We start from the raw sequence: 27482 nt of genomic DNA, 5'->3' as shown, positions 1-27482 counted from the left end.
CTTGACTATTCATCATCATCATCATCAACCGATAGACGTCCACTGCTGGACATAAGTCTCTTGTAGGGACTTCCACACGCCACGCTTGACTATTAGCCAGCTTTAGGTATTCATTGGTCTACGGCCAGCATATGTAGTCGTTAAGAAAGATTTTTCTGGCTTTACGGCTCTGGGTTCTAGTCCTTTTGAACAGTCAAGTAGTAATTCGTGTTTAAGCTATCGTAAGTGATTAAATAAATAATTAAATAAAATAAAAATCTTTTATTCGAATAAACTTTTACAAGTACTTTCGAATAGTCGGATGCATCTACCATTGGTTCGGATCCATTATACATATATCACACACCGGCTTTACTCACGTGTTTAGTCGAGACAGTCCTTTTTCACAGGTACTTTAGTAAAAAATTAATTATGTAGTAACTAATAAATTTTATTGGTTTTAGATTTCGATCTATCTGATGAAGATACGTGCAGAGCGACGCTACGTATGTTTCTACAATGCAACCTAGTCGAAAAGTTTCACATACCTTACGATGTGAGTATGATGATATGATGGTGTGATTTTTTGCATGGATACAGTTAAAGATCTGGAGAGTGACATAGGCTACTTTTGATCCCGGAAAATTAAAGAGTTGTCACGCGGATGAAGTTGCGGGCATCAGCTAGTAGGTAATACCTAATATTAAAATGACGATGAATGAATGAATGAATAAATGTACTTTTATTCTGTACACCATACAAATCAGTGCAAAAACAAAAACGCCCTTGGAGCGCTGACTGTAATGTATGGAAGATATTATGCTTTAATACAAGGTTCTTAAAGTCCATTTTACTTTGACGTTTAGACGCTCTAATTCTATTAATAATAATAATAATAATAATAATAAAATAGTCATTTATTTAGGCAACTTGAACCCATTTGGACATACATAAAAGTAAATACAAATACAAATGTACAATTGTTAAAAATAATAATAATAAAATGAAAATAATAAAGTATACAATAATAAAATTTATTAACGTTGGTAAGATCTAACTCTCATACTAACCTTGATTTTATACTCTTACTAGCTTATGCTCGCAACTTCGTCCGCGTGGACTACACAAATTTCAAACCCCTGTTTCATCCCCTTAGGGATTGAATTTTCAAAAATCCTTTCTTAGCGGATGCCTACGTCATAATAGCTATCTGCATGCGAAATTTCAGCCCGATCCGTCCGGTAGTTTGAGCTGTGCATTGATAGATCAGTCAGTCAGTCAGTCAGTGACCTTTTCCCTTTATATATTTAGATTTGTTGCATTTTCGCAGGTCCTCTGCCGGTGGATACTAAGCGTAAAGAAGAACTACCGTCCAGTCAAATACCACAACTGGAGGCACGCTCTTAACGTAGCTCAAACCATGTTCGCGATGCTGAAGACGGGCAAAATGGAGCGGTTCATGTCCGATCTGGAGATCCTAGGTCTGCTGGTCGCTTGTCTATGCCACGATCTAGACCATAGAGGGACTAACAACGCGTTTCAGACGAAGACGGAGAGTCCTCTGGCGATTTTGTATTCGACGTCGACGATGGAACATCACCATTTTGATCAGTGCGTCATGATTTTGAACAGCGAAAGCAATAATATTTTTCAGGTAAGATCAAGCATAGAAGCAGGCATTGCGGCGAGTTCCTACTAAGTATGTCGTCACCGTAATTTAGGGTAGTATCGTTGTTAGAAAAGACTCGTGCACGACAGTTATCGTGCCGTCGTATGTGAACACCTTTATTCAAATATACAAGCTATGGCGCTGTAAACTGCGCGATTATTTATCATCACGACAGAATGGGAATGCGCCCTTACTTTGCGGTTATCCATGATATAAAAGGAACCCATTATCATCATTATCGTCATCATCATTATCATCATGATCAACCCATGATCGGCTCGCCACACAGCACGCATCTCCTCTCAGATCGAGAAGGGTTATGGCCATAGTCTACCACGCTGGCCAAGGATTGGCTGACTTCACACACCTTTGAGAATGTTATGGTGAACTCTCAGGCATGCAGGTTTCTTCACGATGTTGTCCTTCACCGTTAAAGCAAGTGATATTTAAATAATTAAAACGCACATAACTCTGAAAAGTTGTAAGAGGTGTGTGCCCGGGATCGAACTCTTGACCTTTGATTAAGAGACGGACGTCTTAAACACTATGCTATCACAGCTTAGTTTAAAAAGATTTTTTTTTAATTTAGACACATGTTAGCTCTTGACTGCAATCTCACCTGGCGGTAAGTGACGATGCAATTTAAGATGGAAGCAGGCTAACCTGACAGGGATATGGCAGTTTTTATTAAACCCATGCCCTTTTGGTTTCAACACGACATCGTACCGGAACGCTAAATTGCGGCACGGCTTTGCCGGTAGGGGGATAATTAGCCACGGCCGAAGCTTAATTTGCCATACCTAATTAGTTTAAAAATTCTAGTTACCATAAGCTCAATTTGCTATACCTAATCCGCTGAAACACACAAATCTTTGTGGTGCAACACGCGATATGGATTGCCCGCCCTCCAACTAACGCAGGAAAAGCCATCTACCAAGCAAGCAATAAAACATGGTGGAGACCTTAATTATTATGTAAACACATTGTCATAAAGGGGTCTTCTGTAAAAAATTTCAGGTTTTAGATTCAAGGGTTTGGGCTATAGGTTTTGATGAGTCTGTTAGTGAGTGAAAGAGGTATTTAAAAAAACATGTATTAATAGGTACGCCATTTTTTAATTTTAGAAAAACTTGGAGAAAGTAGATTGTGGCCCTTCTTTGCTTTTCCCAAAAGATGCTAATTTTACGACCTACCTACTTCGTAAAGCGTGTGTAAAATTAATATCCGGTAAAAATCACTTTTTTGCAGGCCTTATCACCATGTGATTATAGGAACGTAATGCGTGTAGTGGAAACGGCAATACTATCAACGGACCTCGCTATGTACTTCAAGAAGAAATCAAAGTTCCTAGAGTTAGTTGAAAACGGCGAGTTCGACTGGCAAAGTCGGGAAAAGAAAGAATGTAAGTTTACAGTTTTAAACTAACAAAAGTAAGTTCGACAGTACCTAGGGGTTTTTGCATTTCACAGTTGAATGAATGTATGGAAACCAGCATGCCTGAGAATTTTCCATGTTGTGTTCAAAGGTGTGTGAAGTCTGCCAGTCGTACTTGGTTAGGGTGGAGACGCCTAACCTTTTCTAAGTCAGAGAGGAGACCCGTTCTCAGTAATGAGATGATGATGATTATGGTTTATGTGACGATCACCTCTATATTCCTTTTATACCTACTTCCGTTTTATACCTACTTCCGTTTTATACCTACTTCCGTTTTATACCTACTTCCGATTTGTAACCTCTTCCGTTTTATACCTACTTCCGTTTTATACCGTAGGAAGTTCTTGAGTATGTGCTTTAGAGAGTATCCGAATCGTGGGACACGCGGGATCTGCGTATTTGTGAACGTCTGTCCCAGAAAGGGGAGCAAATCTCAAGGGACGGACAGAGATAAATAATTTGTAGGGAGTCAAGAAGGCGCTTTTGGGTAACACGCCAAGAGCCAGTATGTGCTTGAGAGGATCCAAATGGCGGGGCACGTGGGGCTCTGCGTATTTGTGAACGTCTGTCCCAGAAAGGGGAGCAAATCTCAAGGGACAGGGACAGAGATAAATAATTTGTAGGGAGTCAAGAAGGCGCTTCTGCGCCAAGAGCTAGTACCGGGGGGCTCTCCTGCGATTCGGGCGGCCTATATAACCGAGAGGTTGGTGTAGCCATGCCCGTTTTATAAAACCACTGCAGAGTGCGTCATGTCGCCAACGCTATATGTCAAAAACAGCAACATATTAGAAACTAAAACTTGTGTATAATATCATACATCTTGTACTTGAACAACAAATACTAGAATTTAAACACTATTTGGTATTTTCAGTGCTTTGCGGCATGATGATGACAGCATGCGACGTGTCAGCGATAGCAAAACCATGGGAGGTACAGCATAAGATCGCCAAACTAGTTGCTGACGAGTTCTTCGACCAGGGAGACTTGGAGAAGTTGCAACTTAACCAGCAACCCATTGCTATGATGGACAGGTAATTTTTGAACGTCTTCTTCTTTAGAGTCGTATTTCTCATTGCTGAGGGTCGTGACCCCTTTCCATTAATCCTATAATGGTAGGCGTTCTCTTGGAAAACCCTCCATTAGGTGGACAGACAGCATCAAACGAGTTACAGTGACGAGGTGCAGTGAGCCGCGGCTCTGGCTGGACGGCGCAAGACTGTGGTGTGTGGAAGTCTCTATGAAAGAGAAGACCCAGGAGTGTCCCAGCAGTGGACTTCTATCAGTTGACGACGATGATTTTTATGACAGCACGATGTTGTCTTGGCATAAAAATAGACTACCACGGCCGTAAAATAGCCCTAACGCTTAAAAAATTTCAGGGAGAAAAAAGACGAGCTACCTCAGATGCAAGTAGGCTTCATAGACATGATCTGCCTGCCGCTGTACAAAGTGCTGTCAGACACCTTCCCCTGGATCCAGCCGCTGTACACTGGCACGATGGACAACAGGCAGCGCTGGCAGGACCTCGCGGAGAAGGTGGAGATGGGGCTGACGTGGATCGACCATGACACCATCGACAAACCCATAGAGGAGTTCACAGGTTTGTACTACCTATTGCTTTACTACCTTGACCGTAACCATAGAAAGATCTTCCTCCAAACGGGTATTGCTTGCATCATGGAAGTTGTCTATTGAAGTATTAGTCTTCCGAGGTTAACACATCGTTAGCGCGATTCAGGCTGGATTAGTGTGTTTGAAGATACACACCTGTGGCGCCATCTAGGCTGCTTATTGTAAGTTACTTTCTGTCAATTGCTCTACTATGATCCTTTTGTATGAGTGCTACCTATTAGGGTCGTCTAGTGTCAGTATGCAGACTTATAATAATCTAGCATTGGAAAAAAAAGATGATCCAATAAATGGGCTTATTCCATTACAGTCCCACTCTCATGTAATGTTTTCTATAATCTATATACATACATATAAGTATAAAAGGAAAAGCTGACTGACTGACTGGTCTTTCAATGAGCAGCTCAAACTAGGTACTGGACGGATCAGACTGAAAGGTATGCAGATAGCTATTATGACGTAGACATTCGCTTAGAAAGTATTTTTGAAAATTCAACCCCTAATGGGGTAAAATAGGGGTTCGGAATTTGTGTGGTCCTCGCGGACGAAGTCGCGGGAGTAAGCTATTAAAAAAACTTTATATTTATGGAGATAAACGCCATCTAAACTTTCAGTTTCAATGTCGAAACCTGTATATTGTTCGACAGAGTTGAGATATATGCGTAGCGTGTCGCGTTATTTTGGAAGAAATAAAAACAGTAATGCTTCAAAGCAGTCGATGCACTTATTTAATATTATTATCACATTATTAATACATTATTATAATTATTATTCACAATGAGGAATAGAGAAAGCTACGTGTAATCCACAGATATGTCCAGATTTGCAACTAGCGTGCCCCCCGCAGATTTTCTTACTTGTGAAATGTCATTCCTTCTACACTTCACGTTGTTTGCCAAATACTCACGTACAAATACATTTTGGCAAACAAAAAAAAGTGGCCACGGTGATAAGGACAAAACATAATCATTTTGTGCTGTTCTAACAAGAGCTTAAATGTATTTAGCTATCTCGCTCTAACAGTAAGTGTCACAATAGGGCTACTTCTAACAGTCCTTGTTCTGAGGTGTAATCGATGACGGCCAGAGACAAGACAGAGACCGAACCAAAAAGTAAAATGTCATTTGTATTAAGCTTGTCTATGGCAAGAATGCGTTCAAAATAAGAATGGATACATTCATTTTCCAACATATATTGCAGCATCAAAGGAACCCATCAAGGATGTGGAGTTCACAGTGACAACGCTGAACTGCGCGAGGCCGGTGTCCGAGACTACCAGCGTGGCGGTCGTTAAGCCAATCAAGCCATACTTCCATTCGCTCAGACGAGGGAAAAGCGGGAGTGTCACTTCGCGGCCTGCTAGGAGTAAACTTACTAGGTAAATGTGCTATTTATCTTGTTTTTAAACAGATAGGTACATTTAACTTATTCCATTTAAGTGAAATTAAAGACACTAATGCCCGATTTCACGAACATCCCCTAAACAATCACATAGTTAGATGACCGCTAAGCTAAAAGGTCCCCTAAATCAACCCACAACTAAAATTTGTTTTCACGAGCGCAACAGGCCTCTTACTATGGGACTCCTTCGTATGTGACAGATTTTTTACGACGATAGTGAATGATACAGAGTTGTTGTTACCGGTTGTATCGGAAATGATTAATTTTTATAGAAAAAATACGTAATTCATGTATTATTTTGACGGAGAAATATTTCTTTTGTATTTTGACCGATACATATTATCATTTTGTGTGAATATACAATAAAACATCATATTTTTAGTATCTGTGCTTTGACTGCTTTGGTATATATTGCGAATTTAATTAAATAGAGTACTTGTAGTACGTGACAGGTCGAGATGGCAATCGGGGTATGAGGCGGGGGGACGTCCCGCACACCCACACGTCACCCGTGGTTTCCCGCACCAGGCCAGCATGGGGGCTGTACGGGTGTGCGGGGCGTCCCCCCGCCTCAGACCCCATTGCCATCTCGACCTGTCACGTACTACGAGTACTCTATTTACCGCGCATTTTGTATTATATTTTATTAAGTATCTCCAATAAATAAAATAAGTACCTTTTAGTTAGCAGTTAGCACCAAACAGACTTCAAACCATTCAAAATTTACCGTTAGGTGAGCAATAAACTACCTACCTAACCTTTTATGCTTTTATTTCGTAGCTTCAATAGTAGGTATGTGTGTTTTTTTTTTAGTTTTAATTTGGATTTAAGTTTATTTTACAGAGTTGTTATTTATTACAATACCTATTTCATTCAATATTATATAAAATTGGTTAGACATATAAAAAACTTACCTATTATCAGGAAATCCCAAAAAAATATCTATCATTTTCCCCCAACAAATATAATAATTATTGTTAATATAAATAACCTCTATCTTCGAAAAAATCTATTTCATCGAAATAGTTATCTCTGTACCAAATTTCGTCCAAATCGGTTGAATGGATGGGCCATGAAAAACTAGCAGACAGACAGACAGACGCATTTTCGCATTATTATGTATTAGTATGAAGTATATAGTATCAATCCTATCTAAATTATCAAGGAAATCAAATAAATCAGTGTCCATCATGCCTTCTTTAAGTAACTTTTACTTATGTGAAGGTTTATGGGACCAATTATCCACCTCCTAAATTTAGGAGACCGTTTAGTCAGTAAGGGACTCTTAAAAACTGGTGAAACAGAAACGATCCCCTAACTGGCCCCTAAATATGCTTAGGGGTCCCTTAAATCTTATGGGACGTTGGTGAGATTGGGCATAACACAGCTCTGCTGCCCAGTGGATTGATGCCGACAATATTGCCAGTCGGGCAACTTTGCCAAGGCACGAAAGTCACAGCACCCGTGGCATGTTGGACATTAAGGTGAAATGCGTCCCAAAAGACACATGTCAAGAAAATCAAGTTTTGGCCTCAAAAACTACAAATTTGTTTATTTATTTTTAACTAGCTGATGCCCGCGACTTCGTACGCGTGGATTTAGGTTTTTAAAAATCCTGTGGGAACTCTAAAATTTTCCGGGATAAAAAGTAGCCTATGTCCTTCCCCGGGTTGCAAGCTACCTCTGTACCAAATTACGTCAAAATCGGTTGAACGGTTGAGCCGTGAAAAGCTAGCAGACAGACAGACACACTTTCGCATTTATAATATTAGTATAGAAGTATAGATATTATAAAAATTAAAGATATTCTTTAGTGAATTACGAGCGTCAAAACACGATTGGCACAATTTAGCTCGATAAATAGAATGGAAATATTTATAAAAAGCGTGCAACTTTGCATTCGAACTTATTTCTGGGCTTATCTGTCTCACTTGCCATGAGTCTAACTTGGTCACCTTCGTTCAGGTTATATCGCTATATTAATAATCACGACCAAATATAATACAGGAATAAGTTACATTTTGGTTATGAAAAAAAATTATAGATACTCATAAAAATAAAAATTTAAGGTCCAAGGGAACAATCTCAGTATTATTTAATTTTTCTTTTGTAGAATTGGTCATTTTAAATCACGACATTAATGTTCAGTAGGAGTGCAAAAGTTCGTTTGTTTACATTTGCTCCTGGTCCATAAAGTCGCCAGTTTCACCCACGAACAGTAAGGACTCTGGCAGTCATATAATCCGAGTGAACCTAAAGTTTCCTTCAGATCCCTCTACGCGGCGCCAAGCTCTCGCGAAGAGAAAGATCCACTGACAGCGAAGCCGACGACGCGCGATCACAGCCTGCCGACGACGCCGCAGGACCCGACGCCGCTACCGCACAAGCAGAAACATAAAGGACGGTGCGTGAAACACGTGTCATACTAGGACGAAGATCTTCCATGTTGTGTTTATTGGCTCCAAACCACGAATTCAGCTAGCGTTCACGTCTAAAGCGTAGGCCACATTGGGAGCGAAGCGAAACGGAACCAAGTCCGTTTCGCTCGCTTACTAAGGTACCATAGAGCAGAAACAAAGAGGAGATGTTGTATTAAGATTTCCCTATGAAATATCGAGTGACATTTTGCGGGGTGAGGGGTTGTGGAACGCCGCCCACTTCTCAATTTTCCATCTGCGGGTTAGTAGCAAAACTACTCGCTTAGCGACCTAACATCGATATATTGATGTCACTACATAGTTCAGCTATCTCACACTAGATGTCAATAAGTGTAGAAACAATTTAATAATTACGTATAAAATTACTTACAAATGAAATGTGATACCATTCATAGCATCAGAACGTCTGTCTGAATAACTTTGACACGATAAAACACAACACTTCATCCTTTTGTTCTTAAAAACGCGAAAACACACCGATAATACGAGTCTCAATATATGTGAACCTGACGAACGCAGACAGCATACTAACTAAGGCCCCGCCCACAGTGATGACGTCAGGACCTAGTTGAAAATCACAGTGCACAGTTGCTTAGGCCAACTCCTCTTGGTTTCTGCTCTATGTAAGGTACGAATCGCTGGCTTAGTTAGCTCTGTAGTTCGCGGTATGAGAAGACGCGGTAGCGACATGAGCGAAGTGAAACGAACTTATTTTCCTTTCGCTTCGCTCCCAATGTGGCATGCGGTTGAGAAGTTGCACAAGTTAATGGAGCAGCGAATACCTATCTCTAACAGCTCTTGTCAATGTGCAGCCAGCCAATACATTCCTAATTTTATGTTATTACACAAACATTAACTCAATGTCTTATGTTGGAGACGCCACTGTACTGCTGATTGCATTGTCGAGTCAAATTATTCATGGTAGTGTTCTTATAATATTTGTTTTTGTTTTCAGGTTATGCCATATGTTGTGACGGTTAAGTTTCAACTGGTAAGTTTAAATTAATGAGTAATAATTGACGAAATCTATGTTACGGGCTTAGCTCGCTAAGTATGCAGGGTTCAAATAGAGCATCTGGGCAAAGTTACCATGTTCCAGCAGTTTTATCGATAATAATAAATAATCAATATTTTTAAAATTGCCACAAAGTTTTGAATTGCCGATGTTTGATTACCATGTTCTGAATGAAATTAGGAGCTTTAATGAAAACATAACTTAAATGTTTACTTGTTTCAGGAGTAGCCAGAGCAGTACAGATAAACAGGACAGAGTAAAACCGTCCAAATCAATCAACTAAACGAATCGGGAGACTAACACAGAAGTTGTGATTTTCACCTTGCGACCATTGCAATCGTTGTAACTAATTGACTGATTCTAATGGCATTTTCGCTTAAACTGTGCATTCTAGCCAACAGTGAGAGAGTGTGAGCCAATCAGAATTGATTGCGTTTGTCACACTGCAGTCCAACTTTAGTGCTAGGTCTACAGAAGGAAAACGCGTTGAATGAGTGACTTTCTTACCTAGTGTTGTTTCTTCGAGGTTATTAGATTATCTACTATTAGAACGGACCTACTTAGTAGTAATAAAGTAGATTTTTTATCGTCTGGTTGAGAAAAATATAATTATTGAGATATACTATCCAGTACTTACCCACGTAGTTTTATTTCATTTTTCCACAAGTATTTTTAGCACAATTCATTTTTCCGCTCAATTGCTTGAAGCAAGTTTTTAAGTGTAAGACCTATATTGTAATAAAATCAGCAATTTATGCCGCGTGTACACACTGTACGGTACAAATTGTGGTATTTTCGCGTCTATTAAAATATTATTTATGAAAAAAAAATTAAAGTGGGCAATTTTATAATCATTATTAATTTATAAACTAAACTTTACTTGAAACTTTGTTCAACGAAACGGAGCTTATTAAGCAATAAATATTTCCTCTTAACTGATATAGGTACCTATATTTAGATAAACTAAACAGCTTTTCTCGATCAGGCGAAATTTTAGAAAGTTAACTATCTTGATTGTAGTTTATTTGCGTTAAGAAAATAGTGATTTTAAAGGGGTAGGTACCTACTTCGGAATCAGATGAGCGCTTAGGATTGATTTGAGTATCGAAATACTATACTTACTTAATGTCAAAGTAAAATGAGTGTAAACTATATTACTTTAAAGCTCGTGTTCGTCCACACTTTCAGTGCACACTTAAAAATAATAGTAGGTAATACTGAAAAAAGGACTTAAATCCTAGAAAATTTAAATTCATTTTACTCTGACATTTTAGTTTCGATACACAAAATCTATCAACAATATTGAGATGAACAAAGTTTGTACTAAGGGTCGAGGATGTTATTTCTAAAGATAACTTACCTACTATTTTCACAATGTAAATAAACTACAGCTATTTTATCTATACGTCGTTTTGACGTGAAAATGATTTCCTGTAAAACTACTCTTAGATAAATGTTTACGTATTTAAATATAGACTGTGATTCTAGTATTACTTCACGAGATATCTATTTTAAAATATTCTGTATTATGTGACTAGTGATGTCATCGTCATATTTCAATAAAAAGTGTTACCTGTCTATTTTGCGCTAATGGGCAATGTTAGATCCAAAACCGGTAAATTTGCCCGCGCGCGAATCGTATTGATGTGGGGGCCCGAAGGATTTCTTCATTAAAGTTGTACTAAACTGTTGTCATCTGAACAAAAAAAACTCTGTTTTTAACTGTTTTTTTCCAATGGTAATATGGAATTTGGTTTAACTTTTTCATCACATTTTTTGTAATAATATTCTTTTATGTTGGTAATAACAAATAAACATACGCTTTTCAAAAGCTAATAGGAAGTGTTTCATGGTCCCTGTTTATATAATTCATTATTGTTATTATTGTTATTATTAAAATTATTAGGGTAGGTACCTTACTTCTGTGAATGAAGTTAGCAGACTATGTCAGACTGTGTCTACCTTACCAACCTATTACCATTTGAATAGGGTAGGTAGGTGCTAAGGCATGAAAGAACCAAACACTTTCCAACAATGTGATGAATAAATTAATTTCTTTATTTTGATAATTTATATACATAAGTAAATTTTATTTTAACGCAATATGTGTCTAAAACTGATTCATACATATTTGAATCAGTTATGAATTTATTCGCAATAACTATTTACTTGAAATCAATATAAATGATCACGTTAACAGTTAGTTGTAGTTACCTATTATTATTTATTTATTTATGATACAATTAGTATTATGTACTAAAATTAAGACAGCCACATTACTATGCCTTTCAAATAAGATGAACTCTGACATACTATAGGTATAAGTCCCGCAAATTGCTATTGCGCTGATACCATGTGTTATTAACATCGAAATGACGTCATTTTGACGTCAGCTGAAATAAAAATATACAATTAGCTTGTAACTTCAGTCTAGCGCTGACGTCACTAAAATGGCGGTCACGCGCATTAGTAATTTGCGGGACTTATTGTTGGAAATTTTTTGTTTCTGCTGGTATAAGTTTGATATACCTACGAGTTACGAACCTACCTACTTATCTCGCTGATGTTCTTCTCGTTTGAAACATAGTATCTAACAGTTGGTTACATGATATATTATCATGTTGCGATGTACCTATTACCACTTGAAATTGTTAAGTTACCAGCTATTGAATTATGAACAAACCTGGGTTGTTACGAATTTTATATTATTTAAGTATGTATCTATTTGATATATTTTATTATTAAGAGTTTTATTAAACATAAATGTTCAATTTATATATTTTTATTTAGATAGTTTAAAATATGAACAGTAGGTTTTCACAAAAACACGTATAGTGCGACAAGGCTCTTTTGGCACTTGAATGGCATTGACAGGGGGGCGCTGTTAGAACAAAGGCTTAGAATATTCAAACAAGAACAAAGGGGACCCTTGAGGGCAACGTTAGTTCTGATTTTTGCCACGCGCCAAGATAGCCTTGTCGCACTGTAGGTACCTAGCTAACCGTCAGTTGCTTTCATTTTGATGACGTGTTCAAAAAATAGTTTTTTTAGTCTTCGTTACAACCCTAGTACAAACATTATGAATGTTATGTATTTGTAATATAAAAAACCTCTTCAGGGGGCTAGCACGAAAGTAATGATTATTACGTTGCGACAATCGTAGTTCTTGTAGTTTGCTGAATTTACTTCATTCTTTCTGCGATATGCAATCAAATCAATAGTAAGTGTCAGCCAATTACAAGTGACTGCGATTGTCACACTATGGCTGTCGAACTTTGGTGCTAGGCTTACTTAAAATTATATCGAGTCAAAATCTAGGAATTTATGCTACAGAATATTTCAATTAAGTTGGTCAATTGATTTGTATTAATACTATTTTATTATTAAGCAGCAAGTATTATGATGCTAGTCGATTTATTTAACTTAAGCTGTTATTTTTTACAAGGCTCATGCGATTATGCAAACAAATCGAGACAGATTTATGGGAGAGATATACATCTGTCTCGTTTTAACTCTGTCATTAAGTCTAAGCAAAGTCTAGATCTCTACCTAAGGCGCCATCCCACAGGCGATATGAGTGGATCTGGATGAGTATAACCTGTATAACGTCGCGCGTCGTCGACGATACCATCTAGTCTCGCGGTGATACCGCCACGGTCCAAGTTCCAACGAGGCGTTGCGGTTACGTCACGCGGCGACCCGTTGCGGTCTCGTACCGTTTCATTGCGACGACACACTGTGGCGAAATTATCGTTGTACTAGCTGATGCCCGCGACTTCGTCCGCGTGGATGTACATTTTACAAAATCTTTGATTTTGAACTCTTGAACTCTTTGATTTTCTAGGATAAAAAGTAGCCTATGTGTTAATCCAGGGTATAATCTATCTCCATTCCAAATTTTATCCAAATCCTTCCAGCTGTTTTTGCGTGATTGAGTAACAAACATCCAAACATCCACACTTTCACATTTATCATAATATTAGAATTAGGATTGTGGAGATTATCCGACGATAGTAGCATACGAGTAGATATATAGACCAGAGGAGAAGCTTCATACTAGCGGCTGGCTGTAGGTACACTCACTCATAGCGCAGCTCACGCACACCACAACGTGTCACGGACGCTCCGTTTGCCATCGAACTGGGCGCAAACGGAACGGTCGTGGTGTGCGTGAGCTAGTGTGAAGCTTCCCCTCTGGTCTATAATATCTACTCGTGTGATAGTAGGACGTACTCGTTGCGATTCTCTCGTCTGTGGAGTGGCTCCTTAATGCCTTTCTACACTAAGCATTTGTTGAAACTGACAAAATTACAAAATTTAAAAGTTCGAGCCTTTCGTCCAATTTGCTTATGAAGAAATTTTACTGTGCAATAATAAAAAAACTAAGGAGACAATTATTTTTAATAATATTCTATTTATTTCACTAATGACAAGAGTTTTTGATTTTGAATATTATATTTAACTATATTATCTACTATAGTTTTTAAGACTTTACCAACATGTTTGTTTTATTGATTTTAAAACTTGTATTTAAATAAATGACTATTTATTAATTTCATATTTGGTCTTTCTTAATTTAACAAACCTACCTTTCTACCAAAATACGAAACTATTTTAAAAGTAGCTCAGATCTAGAATATCTAATTGCCTTGATCCTAAGTTCTATTCCTGGCTGATTCAATTTATAAATTCTAGTTTAGCTTAGGTCTGATCTGGGGAGGCTTTGGCCATGGTTATACCTTATCCGAGGAATGAAGTTAGTACAGGGTTCTCCGTTATGTAATTCTATACTCTAACTGATGAGTCACAAACCAAACTGTTTTCTTTTTGGAAACATTTTCGAATTTAATTTCAAATGTTTTTTGAAAACATGTTTGTGAATCAAAATGGTTAACGGCCACTAAGATTTTTGGCTCTATCGTTTGTATGGGATCGCGTAACAGACCGAGCTCTAATTACATTATCGGCAAAGTCATGCCACTAAGCAATTTAGCTTTCCTGTCCAATGCTGTATAGAAAGTTAGAAACCGATTAGCATGGCTTTAATAAAAACTGCCATACCAGATTACCCCGCTTCCATCTTAGAATGCGATCACTTACCACAAGATGTGATCACAGTTGACTAACTTGTAGTAGAAAAAAAACCACAAGACCTTGGTTAATTGAATATAGAAAAGTAAAAATAAAGTAGATAAATGAGATAAATTCATTAACTTTTTATCTAAAGTCAAAACGCACGCTTAGTATGTGAGCTACTATGAAATACTGAAATGTGACATCACAATCATTTGACATGCTTTTTTTAGTTTAATCGATAATTTAAAACGGTTATTACACTTAAAACTAACAAAGGGTGTAGATTTTACATATTTTGGAAGACCCTCTCTTTAATAATCACTGAGAAATAATAAATTTTTGACACAGGCAAATACCAAATTCTAAATTACACTTTATTAACTAACATAAATTAACAATATGATGGACATATCACACAGCAGTCTAGTATGTCTCTCGGGGCTTCCTTCTTGTAATATGATACTCTTCCCTTGTGTGATATGGTTCATATGGATCATCCACATAGTACTTGGGTCTCTTCCAATACTTGGTAACCATTTTGTCCAATAACACAGTCTGAGTAGAGTTAACAAATACATGTTGACGTAAACGTCTTTTCTGTGCCTGAGATTTTTTCCATAACTTCTTATGTCTACCAATTTTTGTCCTGATCCAGGCGCCCCAGTGTAGCCTAAAGAATCTTTTTACAACTGCTTTAACCGTCTTTCTTTTCCCTTTTTTCAAACTGAACTTAGTTACTGCTCTGGTTGGGATTATTATGTTGTTAGATACATCTAAAACTTGCTTGTTGTTTACCAAAGATAAGTTAGAGTCTGTACAACCAGTGTAAACATTTGAATTTATTCTTGTATTCAGTGCAGAGAAAGTTCTTGGTTGATCATAAAGAATCCTGGCAGCATAATTTTGGAACAAAATAGGTCGTATGGTCCGGATAGCTGAAAAAGAATACATAAATATAACCTCAAACTGAGACTGCGTAAGCCGTAAACTCACAAAATTAAAACAGACTAAGATAATGTTAAAGAATAACTTATGTATTAAATTCGCTTAAAGTTTCATAAAGCAAAGAAAATTGTATTTATTTACCAGTTAGTGCACAACGAAACATTTTTACATATTATTTTTTTAATCAATTTCACGAGATTCGAGAAATGTCATTGAAAAAAGTTGTAAGGTTTGCACTTTGCATAGTTTGCCATTGTTCTCCAACAGCCAACCTGTCAATGTCATTCAAGTGCCAAGAGAGCCTTTTCCAAAGAATTTGGAAGTAGTAGAGTAGGTCACACTGAATGAAAGAAGTTTCCAATGTATTACTTTACTCTATGGAAAGAAGTCTTTAGGGGGAAAACGGCTACTTTTTTTTAATTTCCGTTTCCGACTTCAGTGTCAGTTAAATTGGCAGAAAAGTTAAGATTCTCGTTAGATTGCTGTTGATCGTGGACCGTAGTTAGATGATAGTTAAAAGTAAATTTATGTAAAAGACAAAGAAAATAGTAAAAAGTTTACTGTTTAGTTATTCGTCTGTTTTCAATAGTGTGCTGTTTGTTGCTCAAAAAGTCGGTAAGCTAAAAATAAAATAAGATCATGTACCTACCTAACTACCTAGTTGAAAAATTTGCTGAGTAAATTAGGTTTTATGACGTAGGTACCTAACTACCTAGAATATTTTGTCGATTTAAGTTTAAGAAGACTTAGCATCGAACTTAAATTTACTTGTATATATGCTAAAGTGGGTACCTACCTAATAGGTACCTACTTGGAAAGTAGACTTAAAAAAAGAACTTTGGTTCACTAGACACCTAGTGGACTAAGAGCCTGCGCATGCCAGACCTTCGAATGCGCTGGCTTTCTCTCTATAGGTAGGTAGGTACGTACGTAGTTTTGCTTTTGTCGTACATATTTTCAAGGCGAGGATAGAGCAGAAGGCAAAGTAGGTAGCTGCTGCTGCTGGCATTGCCCTTGCGGCGCATACATATCAATGCGTGGACGAATGGCAACATAGATTGCCAATCGTTCTATGTAGTTTTAGGAACTGTGTGAATTTGATGGCGTTTAGTTTGCGTCAGGTAAAAAGAGCGCTGGCGCTCTGGTCTGCAAGAGAGTATGTGTTCGTGGCTTTCTTATCGCGGAGGAGAAAGATTGACGAACCAAAAGCGCGATGGTACGGAGTACAGACATTGCATCCTCACCATCGCGCTTTTCATACCACGAAATCACTTGCCCATATAAAATGCGACGTGTTTGTGTGGTGTGTGTTGGCTCGTCTTTCTACACCGCAACGATTCGACGTGATTTTTTGCATGGATTTAGGCTAGTTAAAGATCTGGACAGTGACATAAGCTACTTTTTGTCATGGAGAATTGAAGAGTTGCCAAAGGATTTTTAAAACCTAAATACATGCAGATGGAGTCATAAGAATCAGCTAGATGATTGGTAAATCACCCACTGCACGAGGTTCAAGGTTTTTACATCAGAGGAGCAGCGCTATAGTTGTGTGTTGTATGGAATCAAGCATTTTAGAAATTACCTATAGCTATAGCTGACCAGCTTCTTAAAAACGGCTATAATTATATAGCACATATTATTGTCATACTTAGTTAGAGGATTCTTTTGTTTTAAAGTAAAGTTTTTAAAGCTTACCTACATAAAAAGGTTAATATAAACTTCTATCAACTCTCATAATTATTATTTCCAGATTTTTGACTTTGTGAAATTCGGAGATAAGAGAGGGAAGGAGCAGACATTTTTCATCATAAATCAAAAATTAAACGGCTTAAAAACAAATAAATGATGTGAAACTATTTCATATCACTCTAGATTTCCACCTCTCGTTTTGCCCCATTTTTGCAATTAGTCAAGTATTCTTTTGGTAGTCAGAGTAGGTACCTCCTAACAGCTCCTAATTTTTTTCATAGTTTTAAGTTTTCACTCCTATCTGCAGTCTCCACTGCACTGACTGCCAATTTTATTTTTATTTACAGCTTCAACATGGCATCAAATGAAAATAAACGAAGTATCAAGGGAAATGGAGATGGAAAAATAAAGGATAAAACTAAAACTGATCAGAAATTATCTGATGAGACTACAACAAGTGCCATAGCAAATACAGGAACTGATTGTAAGATGGTAGACGATGGAGGTGATGCAAGCAACGCTGTTGTAGCACCGGATGAAGCCTTAAACAATGTTTTGACATTTGCCAAACAAAATCATCTGAGATACAAACGCAATAACACATACTGTAAAGTTTGCGATGCCAAAATCTCATCATCATTTAAAAGACTCAAAGAGCATGTCGCAGAACAAACTCATAAAGACAAAGTCGCCGGAATCACCAAAGTTGTCTTTCCAAAGGTTCCTCAGAGTGAATTCATTACCTCTAAAACTGTAATAGAGGATTTCTTAATGCAAGAAATTGTGATCAATGACAAGTTTTGTTTGCCCCTCGCAAGTTTTGAGACAATAAGGAAGCACGGTGCTACCATGAAATGTCATACATGTGAGGTCTCAATGCATCCTAGTGAAGTAGGACGTCATATAGAGATGTGGCAACACGAGCGAGGCAAACAAACTGCTTCTGTCCTCATCGCATTTGATACTGAGTTTGTGAGAGAGGTAAGTGTATTTTATTAAAGCTGTCTTAACTATCATCATCATCATCAACCGATAGACGTCCACCTCTGAACGTAGGTCTCTTGTGATCTTTCACACACCACAGTCCTGCTCCACCCGAATACAGCAGCTTTTGTTTTTTTTTTTTTTAAAGAATACTAGCCAAGTTTATCATGTTGACTAATATTCCCCTCTACCCTCCAATAAGCGTAAAGCTTGTGCTAGGAGTAGGTACTACAATAGTGCAACGGGTGGGGCGTGAACCGGCGACTTTTCGGTTTTCAGTCCGCTCCTTTAACCGTTGAACTATCGAGGCTCAAACTATACTGTGTGGATAATTGTTGCACATAGTCCCTAAATTTAACTAGAATGACAAATCCATATGCATTGCTATCCCTTTCAATGTCCCCTATAAAGAATAGCTCTAAATTTCATTATCATCATCATCATCAAGCCTTCGCCAGCCCACTCTTTGTGATGAACTATGACAAGGTTAGACGTCTGCCACGCTGGCAAAGTGCAGATTGGCAGGCTTCACATACCTTTGGGGGACTATGGCCAAACCCTTCTTATTCTGAGAGGAGACAAGTGCTCAGTAGTGAGCCCGCGATGTGTTGATGATGATGATGATGATAATATGTGTCTAGAGCTCTTTTTACTTGACACCACATGTACGTACATCATCATCATCATCATGATCAATCAACCCATCGCCGGCTCACTACTGAGAACGGGTCTCCTCTCAATGAGAAGGGTTTGGCCATATATTACGAATTATTACGAGAGTGGGCGGTGCCAGAGTGGCGCGTGTCTCGCGCGAGATCTTCGTTCGCTAACTGACTAATCGCAACAAGTAACGATTTACAGAGAAAGTGGGCGGGATACCCAACAGTGTGTTACAGATATTCTCATCCGCTTCCACAAATGCGGAACGTTCGCATTAATTCAGACATCCGCAACCGCATCCGCATCCGCGGATGTCAATAAATTGGCATCCGCAACAAGCCTGGTACAACTTACTGTACATTGTTATTTTTAGGTGCGACCGGGGGTGTATCATTGTGGGTTTTGCAACTTCATTGAAGGCAGTATTAAGGATCTGAAAAATCATCTGAGTTCTGTCGGCCACATCGCAACAAAAGGGTTTGCTAGAAGCCGACTTAACAGCCATATGCCGGATATTATAGAACATCGACGCGAAGAAGCTTTTCGTCGTTTAGTTATGAGAGGAATGAGGAATTTATTCATGTAGGTTCCCACAATTGTTGATTTAAATTTTGATATTGTAATATTAAAAAAACTCTCTATAACGTAAACATTGCTTGAGTTTGGTTGATTTAATTTTACTTTTAATTACTATTTAAATTGTAAAAGAAAATGGTGCTTATTCACGCCCGTAACTAATAAATAATTATTTTTATTAATAAGAAATTAAATTATTAATACTTAATTATTTTATTTTAATTAAGTATAATTAAATTTATTTATGTAAAACGGGCGTATATAGCAATCTATCTTTAATCTGTTGATAAGTTAGCAGTGTTATTACTTGTCAAAAAGTGTAGGTTATTTTTTGAAAAATAACAACATTGCTAAGTAACTTATCGATAGATTACAGATAAAGTCTCTAAACTAAAATGACGGGTCTATTTGCAGTGCCATACCTTTTTTCATACAGAATTATTATTATGTTCTACTACCATCTAATGTATGGACTAATAAGTAATTTATTTTAATTTATACTTCTACTTATTATTAATTTCTATATCTATCTAATAACCCAATAACTATTACCTTTACTATGTTTTTATCCCTTTAATAATGTGGACTGCACTATTTTTACAGCCGAATTTAATAAATAATAATATTAATAATCTATCTATAGCAACAATATAACGTCATGTCAGAATCCAAAACAATTTTTGACAAAATACGCTAAGTAACTTATCGACATATTATTACAGATAGATTGATTATTATTATTAATTTCAACCGTTAGATCCGTCGATTAATTAAGTTAAGAAATCTAGCACCAATGGTCGTTTCGAATTTGTTATAGGGAGTTGATATTTTAAATTCTTTAAGAGTTTTAATATGAATGCTAATCAAAGTTTATTATTTGTTGTCATAGATGTTTTTGATATTAATGTTTGCTTATTATCTTTACAAAAACATTGCAAAAACTTTAATCTTTTATCTTAGGTTGCTAACGAGATATTTTTAAGTTACCTAGTTGCTGAGTTTATCTAATAGTTTTTTAAGTATTTTTCTTGTGTTTTTTAAGTTTTATAATTTTCTTGTCATTAGACTTACCTACCATTGTTCTCATTTTCTTGTAACCATTGAATATAGTAACTAATTGACAAAATATGAGCATAGATATCCATACAAAATGACTTATCACGCGCCATTTTAACTATATGAGTTAACTATCATGTCAAAAGTACAATTCACCCATGGTTAACCCGATGACCTAGGAAAGTTATTGTTTACTCATTGGGTTAACCTATAAAATAAGGACTAAAATCGTACTTTTGACATGACAACTGTCACAAAGTTAAAATGGCGCGTGAAAAGTGATTTTGTACTCATAATATGGCGGTTTTACATTACAATAAAACCGATATTATGTGCCGAGAGGGAAAACATACAGCATTTATGTATGAAGAAGCAATTATGTACTCACCGCATATATGCGCGCTTCATCCATAAACATGTATATTCCTATGCAATAATGTAGTTTACCTTACCGGATATAGGGGCGCTAGTGTCTCACCCAGCAAGGCAGTGAGCCGCTGCCATCTTGGATGTCATAGTCTTCACCAGGAAGAAGTTCCTGCAATGCTGTATGTTTTCCCTCTCGGCACATAATATCGGTTTTATTGTAATGTAAAACCGCCATATTGATGTGCCTCCGGAAAACATACAGCATTTATGTATGAAGACGTGTTTGTTATCTGCTGGTGAAATGTATTACCCACAACGCTATGATGAATCAAAGGGAGTTAATCTGTCAATTGAATAACAAAAATATTAATCGTTAAGTTAGATCATATAACCACGTCCCCTTCATTCATTGTCACCTATTAAAGTTATTGTTATTTCTAACCAGGGTTAATAAGTTAAAATATAATGTCTAAAAGACAAACAATTTAAATGATTTATGTCTGTAATTTTGATAAGGATTACTAAAACTCAAACCGGACCATATAATGATTATATTGAAAAATAAGCTTCAGTTATTTTGAGATCTCCTCCGGGCAATAATGATTTCAACAAGAGTGTCTGGTAATCTCTAGTTACCACGAGATACGAGTATATCGTCCATTGATTGGTTATCTGTCCCCAAAGAAACTACTGTTGATCCACTGATGAATCCCTGGGGATACAGGAATGCTGCCACATTGCTTAAGAACTGAACTGTTCCAGTGATCTATTACAGTACGTGATGCGGCTTCAGTTTCATTACAGTTGGTGATAAAAAGATTACAATATATTTAAATTCTTAACTTCATTCTGCTTGACCTATTTTCCTGTGTCAAAGACATACATATGTAGTACTACTGTAGTATACTAGTACATTAATAGAGAATTATGTTTTCTGTTATACTATTATGTTTTGAAAGTGTCCATCCGTATTTATGTTAAGAGTGAGTGTCAGTCTTTGGGCCAAATAAAGTATATAATATATTTTTCCCGGTGACACAGACTTTCAGTTGTCAACCCTTCGTTCCAGGGCAACAATTGTCCATATAGGTTCGTCTAGATATCTCGGGAAGTGTGTGCTTAAATGAGAGCTTCTGTAGTTAGCGCTTGAGCTCTACCTTAAGGTCCTGTATGATAAATGGTTTAGTAATTTTGAGTTTAGCCACGTCAATAATTGCCTAGTGTCCACATGTGGATCATAGAAAGTTAACCGCCACCAAGTTTCGCACCAGTTTAACCATTTTTGATGTCTGGTAGGTAGGTAGGACAAAAATTGCTTCCAACAAGCACCTGTTCTTTACTTCTCGTATAGACTACTCCTTTATTTGGGCACCCATCCTCAATTTTTTCAGCTTCCGTGTAAATGTCTGGTGGACACTGTAATGTCGTGACATCTATCAGAGTCCCTGATAGGTTCTATAGTTCATTTGAGCTCTGCTTTCAAATCTTGAAGCCCAAAGGTCTTTCACGTGCCACATTTAAGTACACCCCAGCTGCACTTGTTCAAGTAAGTCAGTACTTTTGGCAATTAGTTTGGAGAAGAAAACACCCATGCTAAATTGATGTCTCAATGACCTGTTGAAAGCATCTATAACTTGCTGATCAATCTTTGCAGTCGATAAAGACATCACACCATCTTTATTCCCTACTACAGTAATCTGTTGTGCTGCAACCAAATCGATCTCGGACGGCGCTTGAGGGAAAAGATGACACTCTGTGGGAGGTTTTCCTCGTGACAGCCTTGAGCCAATAATGTAATCTGTTATGTGCGGGAGTTCGATTGTTAGAATCAGTAAAACCCACGACTTTGTTCATTAAAATGAACGTTAGAACGAACGAGTGAGTGAACGAATGAGTGTTCGATTGAACTAAGACTTGCGATTTTTACAGAGTTCTTGTGCTGTCTTCAATTGCCACTATAACTGCATAAAGTTCCTTCTATTGCTGTGCTATCATTTTTGATGCACTCACCAAGTTTCTGGCATTAATTTCCCGTTTAATTGGGCACTAAAAGCCAATCAGAGGCATTATTCGCCAAGCAGTGGATGGCAGGTTTTAGGTGTACATATTGGCAGCCTGAGACATGTGGTTCCGCGCCGCCATGTCATTCCCTGTTCCACGATTGTGGATTCAGCAGTCTAAAACATATTATCGAAACGTTTGAGGCGTATTTGGATCTGATCAGAATGTAGTCTGCTTCTGGGAGTTACTAAACTGGCGAAGTCTGACTGTCCTAGCAACCGTTGCATTTCGTGAAGAGTGATTTCAGATATTTTCAGTAATAATTCTCTCAAAGGTCTCGTTGATAGTTTTTTACTCTTTATTATGGGCAAGAACATTGAATTTTCTTATAGTCTGCCAACGAATACCCAGGTATTGTAGGTCTTGTGTGAGTGTTAGAATTGACTTTTAGTAATTGATCCCGATGTTGCTTAACTTCGGTGATCGGACGAGAACCGGTGTCTTCAACATGGTATGGACGTTGGCTTTTGGTAATTGATCCCCCTGCCCCGAAGTTCCAAGGACCTCACGCTTCCGCAGCGTGAAGGAATAACCTGGATTGGTCTTAGTTGACCAGAATTGCCAGCCCAGAAGTTCCAAGTGTCTCACGGCTTCCGCAGCCTGAAGACATAACTTGGATTGGTCTTGATTGACCAGAAGGAAGTCGTCTAGGTAGACTAGCACTCGACATTCCTTCGCATGCAAGGTTTCCGCAACCGAGCATGTTACAGGTGGGGCGCTGCCGCCAGAACCAAAAATTAGACAGGTTGTCCAACTTTTGTTGTAGAAAGCTACGAACCGGTATGACAAATCAGACGGGATAGTTTTGTTTCACAAATTTGTTTCGTTCTCGAGGGTCGAAAATCAGACGCATCGATCCAACGTTTTCCTTCCGCAGAAAAAGCTCGGAGATAAAACTGGGCATTTCCTTGTGAACCACTTCTACTAGTTTTGGTCCAGTAATTCTTGTGTCATTTAAGTCGTGACAGGTGACCAGGTTGCATGTTGCATTATTTGTTTTGTGGGCATTACCGGGGGTAGTTTCTTGTATTAGGGTATTCGAAATACCGTAATTGACATTTACAAAAACTGTTTGCACCAAAAGCTTGCCAACGATATTAGAATGTCATTACATAACCTGTAACATATTGTGTTGGATAGGTTTTTCGATTGTAGGCATTTATAGCTGTAATATTTATAAATATGGGCCACCAGGGGATTGCATAAACGCAGTGAGTGTTGCTTTATCCAAAAAGAACCTCGTCACTATTGTTAAAAGCCAATCCGGTATTTGACAACTAGTCAAATCAGTATCCTATAAAGCGTTAAAACACACGCTCAGCACGCGAGGCCCCATGAAACACTGGCATGTGACGTCACAATGATTTGACGTACTTTTCCAGCTTAATCAATAATTTAAAATGGTTATCACACCCAAAACTAACAAAGGGTGCGGACCTCACATATCAGATATGTGAGGTCCGAGAGGCTTCCAGTGGAAGACCCTCCATTCAGCCATCACTGAGAAACCATTCACTTTTGACATATGCAAATACCGTATCCAAAATTTCCTTAGAGTATTTAAAATAAACATCTCCATGAAAATTCTGTCTGATATTCATCTCCTGCGCCTTATTACATAATATATTATGCCATACATTCGCCTGTTACCCAAACAATTTGTAAAGTTTGTTCTGATAATTTTTAAGACAAAGATGATTTGCTGAATGTTATTTATTTATTTAACCATCTTTATTGCTAATCATTATATTCAAAAGAATAAAAATGCAGGAGATACTTAGACCAAAGGGCGACTTTATCATCTGAATGTTTCAGTCATTTATTAAAGGGGGTATCTGGATTCTTAACTGAGTTCTGTTTGGTATAATAAAGCATTGGTGGTAACGGCCATGATGTCCTCAGTGGGGCCAAATAAGTGTTAGCTATTGTTTAGTGAGTACAGTTCTCCGTTATTTTCAGTTTACGAAACCCCTTTAAATGAGCAATTTAACCAATGTCTTGTTATAACCAACATCTCGCCACGTGGGCGAGATAAAATGTTATCATTCGATTCACTGGCGTAAAATTTAAATTGCACTCAATTAACTTTGTACATAAAATAAATAGATTCAATAACCGATTATAGGTAACCATTGGGACTTTTCCTCGCCAAAATTTGTATTAAAGAAACCTAGATCCAGATTTAGATTTCGGTGTCGGTGTCGACACGTTCGTCAACCAAATCGCCATTTGTTTAATTTGGTTTCTCAATTAGCATCTCATTTGCATTAGATACACAATATGGTAAATGCATTATAAGATATGTAAGAAAACTCACCTGGTTGTATAACGCATCGATCCGAGGATCGATCGTTACCTGGTAATTTCTCGCCGTTTCTCTCGGGAGTCACTCTCAATCCTGCTCGTTGCTTGAATCGCTGCTGGATGTCGAGGTATCCCCTTTTTCAAGAGCCCTCTCAGGCACCAATAAGCGCGAAACACCAGATCGATTAGCTTACGTAGCCTATCGACATTGTTCGCGCACGTGGGGTCCAACCAAAATGTCCCCACGGTAATATTACGAAATAATAAGAAAATATATATCATGATCACCGTATTATCACATTTATTGCACTTATTGAAAATAATTTTTTTGCAAAGGAAGACGGATTAACGATATAATTTTAGATTCGACGCGCACGCGGCGAAAGTACACAACGCTATGACATCCAAGATGGCAGCGGCTCACTGCCTTGCTGGGTGAGACACTAGCGCCCCTATATCCGGTAAGGTAAACTACATTATTGCATAGGAATATACATGTTTATGGATGAAGCGCGCATATATGCGGTGAGTACATAATTGCTTCTTCATACATAAATGCTGTATGTTTTCCGGAGGCACATCAATACAATAATATTGTTGTTACTTAGTTGTTACTTTGAGTTTCGATTTTATTGTAGTTTTTAATAAGTACATACATAGATAAAATTATTGGTTTTTGTTTAAAGTAAGTATTAATTTTTCTTAACTTGTTTAAAAAAATGTAAAACCAAAAATTATGTAGGTATAGGAACTGATATGATTAAAAATATATATGTGATCTCGGAATTCGGATCATTAAATGTGATTTTAGCTTTTAAGTTTTTGATATGATAATATTAAAAACAAAATTGTTATTCCATACAATTGATTTTAGCGTTAAGTTTTTGATATGATAATTATTAAAAAAAAATTGTAATTCCATATACCTAATTGATTTTAGCTTTAAAGTTTTTGATATGATAATATTGAAAAAAATTGTAATTCAATTTTTTCAATTTTTTTTATCGTTATAACTACCAAAACATTCCATTATGTTAAAGTTAAAAAAGTAACGTTAATAGTAGCACTATACATAGCTACCAATATGATTTAACATTATATATTTATTGCCACTTTAAATGCGCTTCGATAGAAAATGCTATTTTGTGCATGGCATCGTTAGGTAGACAATGTAAGTACGCGACAGGTCGAAATGGCAATCGCGGTATAAGGCGGGGGAACACACACCCGCGCTATCCCGCGCCGGCTTAGTGTGGGGGCTGTGCAGATGTGCGGGGCGTCCCCACACCGATTGATATCTCGACCTGTCGCGTACTATCGATAAAACTAATGTTACTTTTGCCAGTATAATAATTATTATGGTAAATTATAGATAACGTGAATGGATCTGTGGCTATAGTTATTTTAATCGTTACTTTTTAACGTTAATTATTAACATAACGATATTTTGGTAGCGCCAAAGAATACCGGTAATTCGAACCCTGCTGTGAATGGAAATAAATTACCTACTAAGCGGGCAAGCCGGTTAAATGACAAGCTGGTCAAATAGCCGCCTCGATTGACATACATAATTGCACGTTAAAAATAAAACATACAGTCGAATTGATAACCTCCTTTTTTTGAAGTCGGTTTAAAAGTGAAAGATGCTGAATGAAAGACAAATGAATAAAAAGTGAACTGTCTGATATCAACTTAATTCATCAGTCTCATCGATATAGAAAGTAATAATTTAAGAATTAGTACTTATTTTGATGATAATTTCTTTGTGTGTCTTTTTGTTTTTGTCTTTTTTTATTTCACTTTAAAAATAAGAATTCATATAATATTGGTTACTTTTTCTCGTACCTATGGTTAATTTTGAATTTTACTAAGACGTATGTGTTATGTTATTCAATCAATAAAATTATTTTAATATGAAAAAAGATTTTTATTTACTCATGCAAAAAAAATACAAAGCAAAACGCCCCGCACGTCTATAAATTAAAAAAAAAGTGCTAATAGACTAAGAGCCAGCGCGTGCCAGACCTTCGTTATTACTTATTTTATAAAAGCTGAAAGTTTCTCTGCGTGTTGTCCCCAACGCAGGGAAGAACGATCAGTGACTATGAAGTTTGGATCATGGTGATTTTTCTTTTTAAATCAAAAGTCCATGTGCGAAAATTCCAAAACAGAAAAAATGTACCTACTTAGGGCCTTC

General features: G+C 37.2%; 3 protein-coding genes across 3 annotated transcripts in view; 2 read left to right on the top strand and 1 right to left on the bottom strand.

The window, feature by feature from the left end:
* The window catches only part of LOC117993703 (cGMP-specific 3',5'-cyclic phosphodiesterase-like), a 74886-nt gene extending 60761 nt beyond the window's left edge, over window positions 1–14125 (top strand). Inside the window, exons 12-20 of the mRNA XM_034981515.2 lie at window positions 444–535; window positions 1310–1633; window positions 2897–3050; window positions 3954–4113; window positions 4462–4682; window positions 5912–6089; window positions 8382–8516; window positions 9506–9541; window positions 9788–14125. Coding sequence (XP_034837406.1) covers window positions 444–535; window positions 1310–1633; window positions 2897–3050; window positions 3954–4113; window positions 4462–4682; window positions 5912–6089; window positions 8382–8516; window positions 9506–9524 — 1283 coding nt within the window. The 3' untranslated portion in view covers window positions 9525–9541; window positions 9788–14125. The remainder of the gene's footprint in view (window positions 1–443; window positions 536–1309; window positions 1634–2896; window positions 3051–3953; window positions 4114–4461; window positions 4683–5911; window positions 6090–8381; window positions 8517–9505; window positions 9542–9787) is intronic.
* An 869-nt stretch (window positions 14126–14994) lies between these two features.
* On the bottom strand, window positions 14995–15872 carry mRpL35 (mitochondrial ribosomal protein L35). The gene is made up of 2 exons (XM_034981520.2): window positions 15728–15872; window positions 14995–15576 (listed from the first exon to the last, which is right to left on the bottom strand). The coding sequence occupies exons 1-2, from the start codon at window positions 15747–15749 to the stop codon at window positions 15065–15067; spliced, it is 534 nt and encodes a 177-aa protein (XP_034837411.1). The 5' UTR covers window positions 15750–15872; the 3' UTR covers window positions 14995–15064.
* Window positions 15873–16034: 162 nt separating this feature from the next.
* On the top strand, window positions 16035–20843 carry LOC117993708 (uncharacterized). The gene is made up of 3 exons (XM_069506776.1): window positions 16035–16201; window positions 17623–18256; window positions 19293–20843. Exons 2-3 carry the CDS (start codon window positions 17630–17632, stop codon window positions 19503–19505), a joined length of 840 nt encoding a protein of 279 aa, XP_069362877.1. The 5' UTR covers window positions 16035–16201; window positions 17623–17629; the 3' UTR covers window positions 19506–20843.
* The last annotated feature ends 6639 nt before the right edge of the window (window positions 20844–27482 follow it).

The sequence above is a fragment of the Maniola hyperantus genome, chromosome 24, assembly GCF_902806685.2.
Source record: "Maniola hyperantus chromosome 24, iAphHyp1.2, whole genome shotgun sequence".
NCBI classification, from domain to species: domain Eukaryota; kingdom Metazoa; phylum Arthropoda; class Insecta; order Lepidoptera; family Nymphalidae; genus Maniola; species Maniola hyperantus.
This window is presented reverse-complemented; position numbering and strand designations above follow the sequence as displayed.

What these genes read in the sequence shown, in the direction of transcription:
- mRpL35 (XM_034981520.2), bottom strand. Translation starts at nt 15,749, where the DNA reads ATGTTTCGTTGTGCACTAACTG. An exon ending in GTTTCGTTGTGCACTAACTG is followed by an intron (nt 15,577 to 15,727) that starts GTAAATAAATAC and finishes ATTCTTTTTCAG; the next exon opens with CTATCCGGACCATACGACCT.
- LOC117993708 (XM_069506776.1), top strand. Translation starts at nt 17,630, where the DNA reads ATGGCATCAAATGAAAATAAACGAAGTATCAAGGGAAATGGAGATGGA. An exon ending in ATACTGAGTTTGTGAGAGAG is followed by an intron (nt 18,257 to 19,292) that starts GTAAGTGTATTT and finishes TGTTATTTTTAG; the next exon opens with GTGCGACCGGGGGTGTATCA.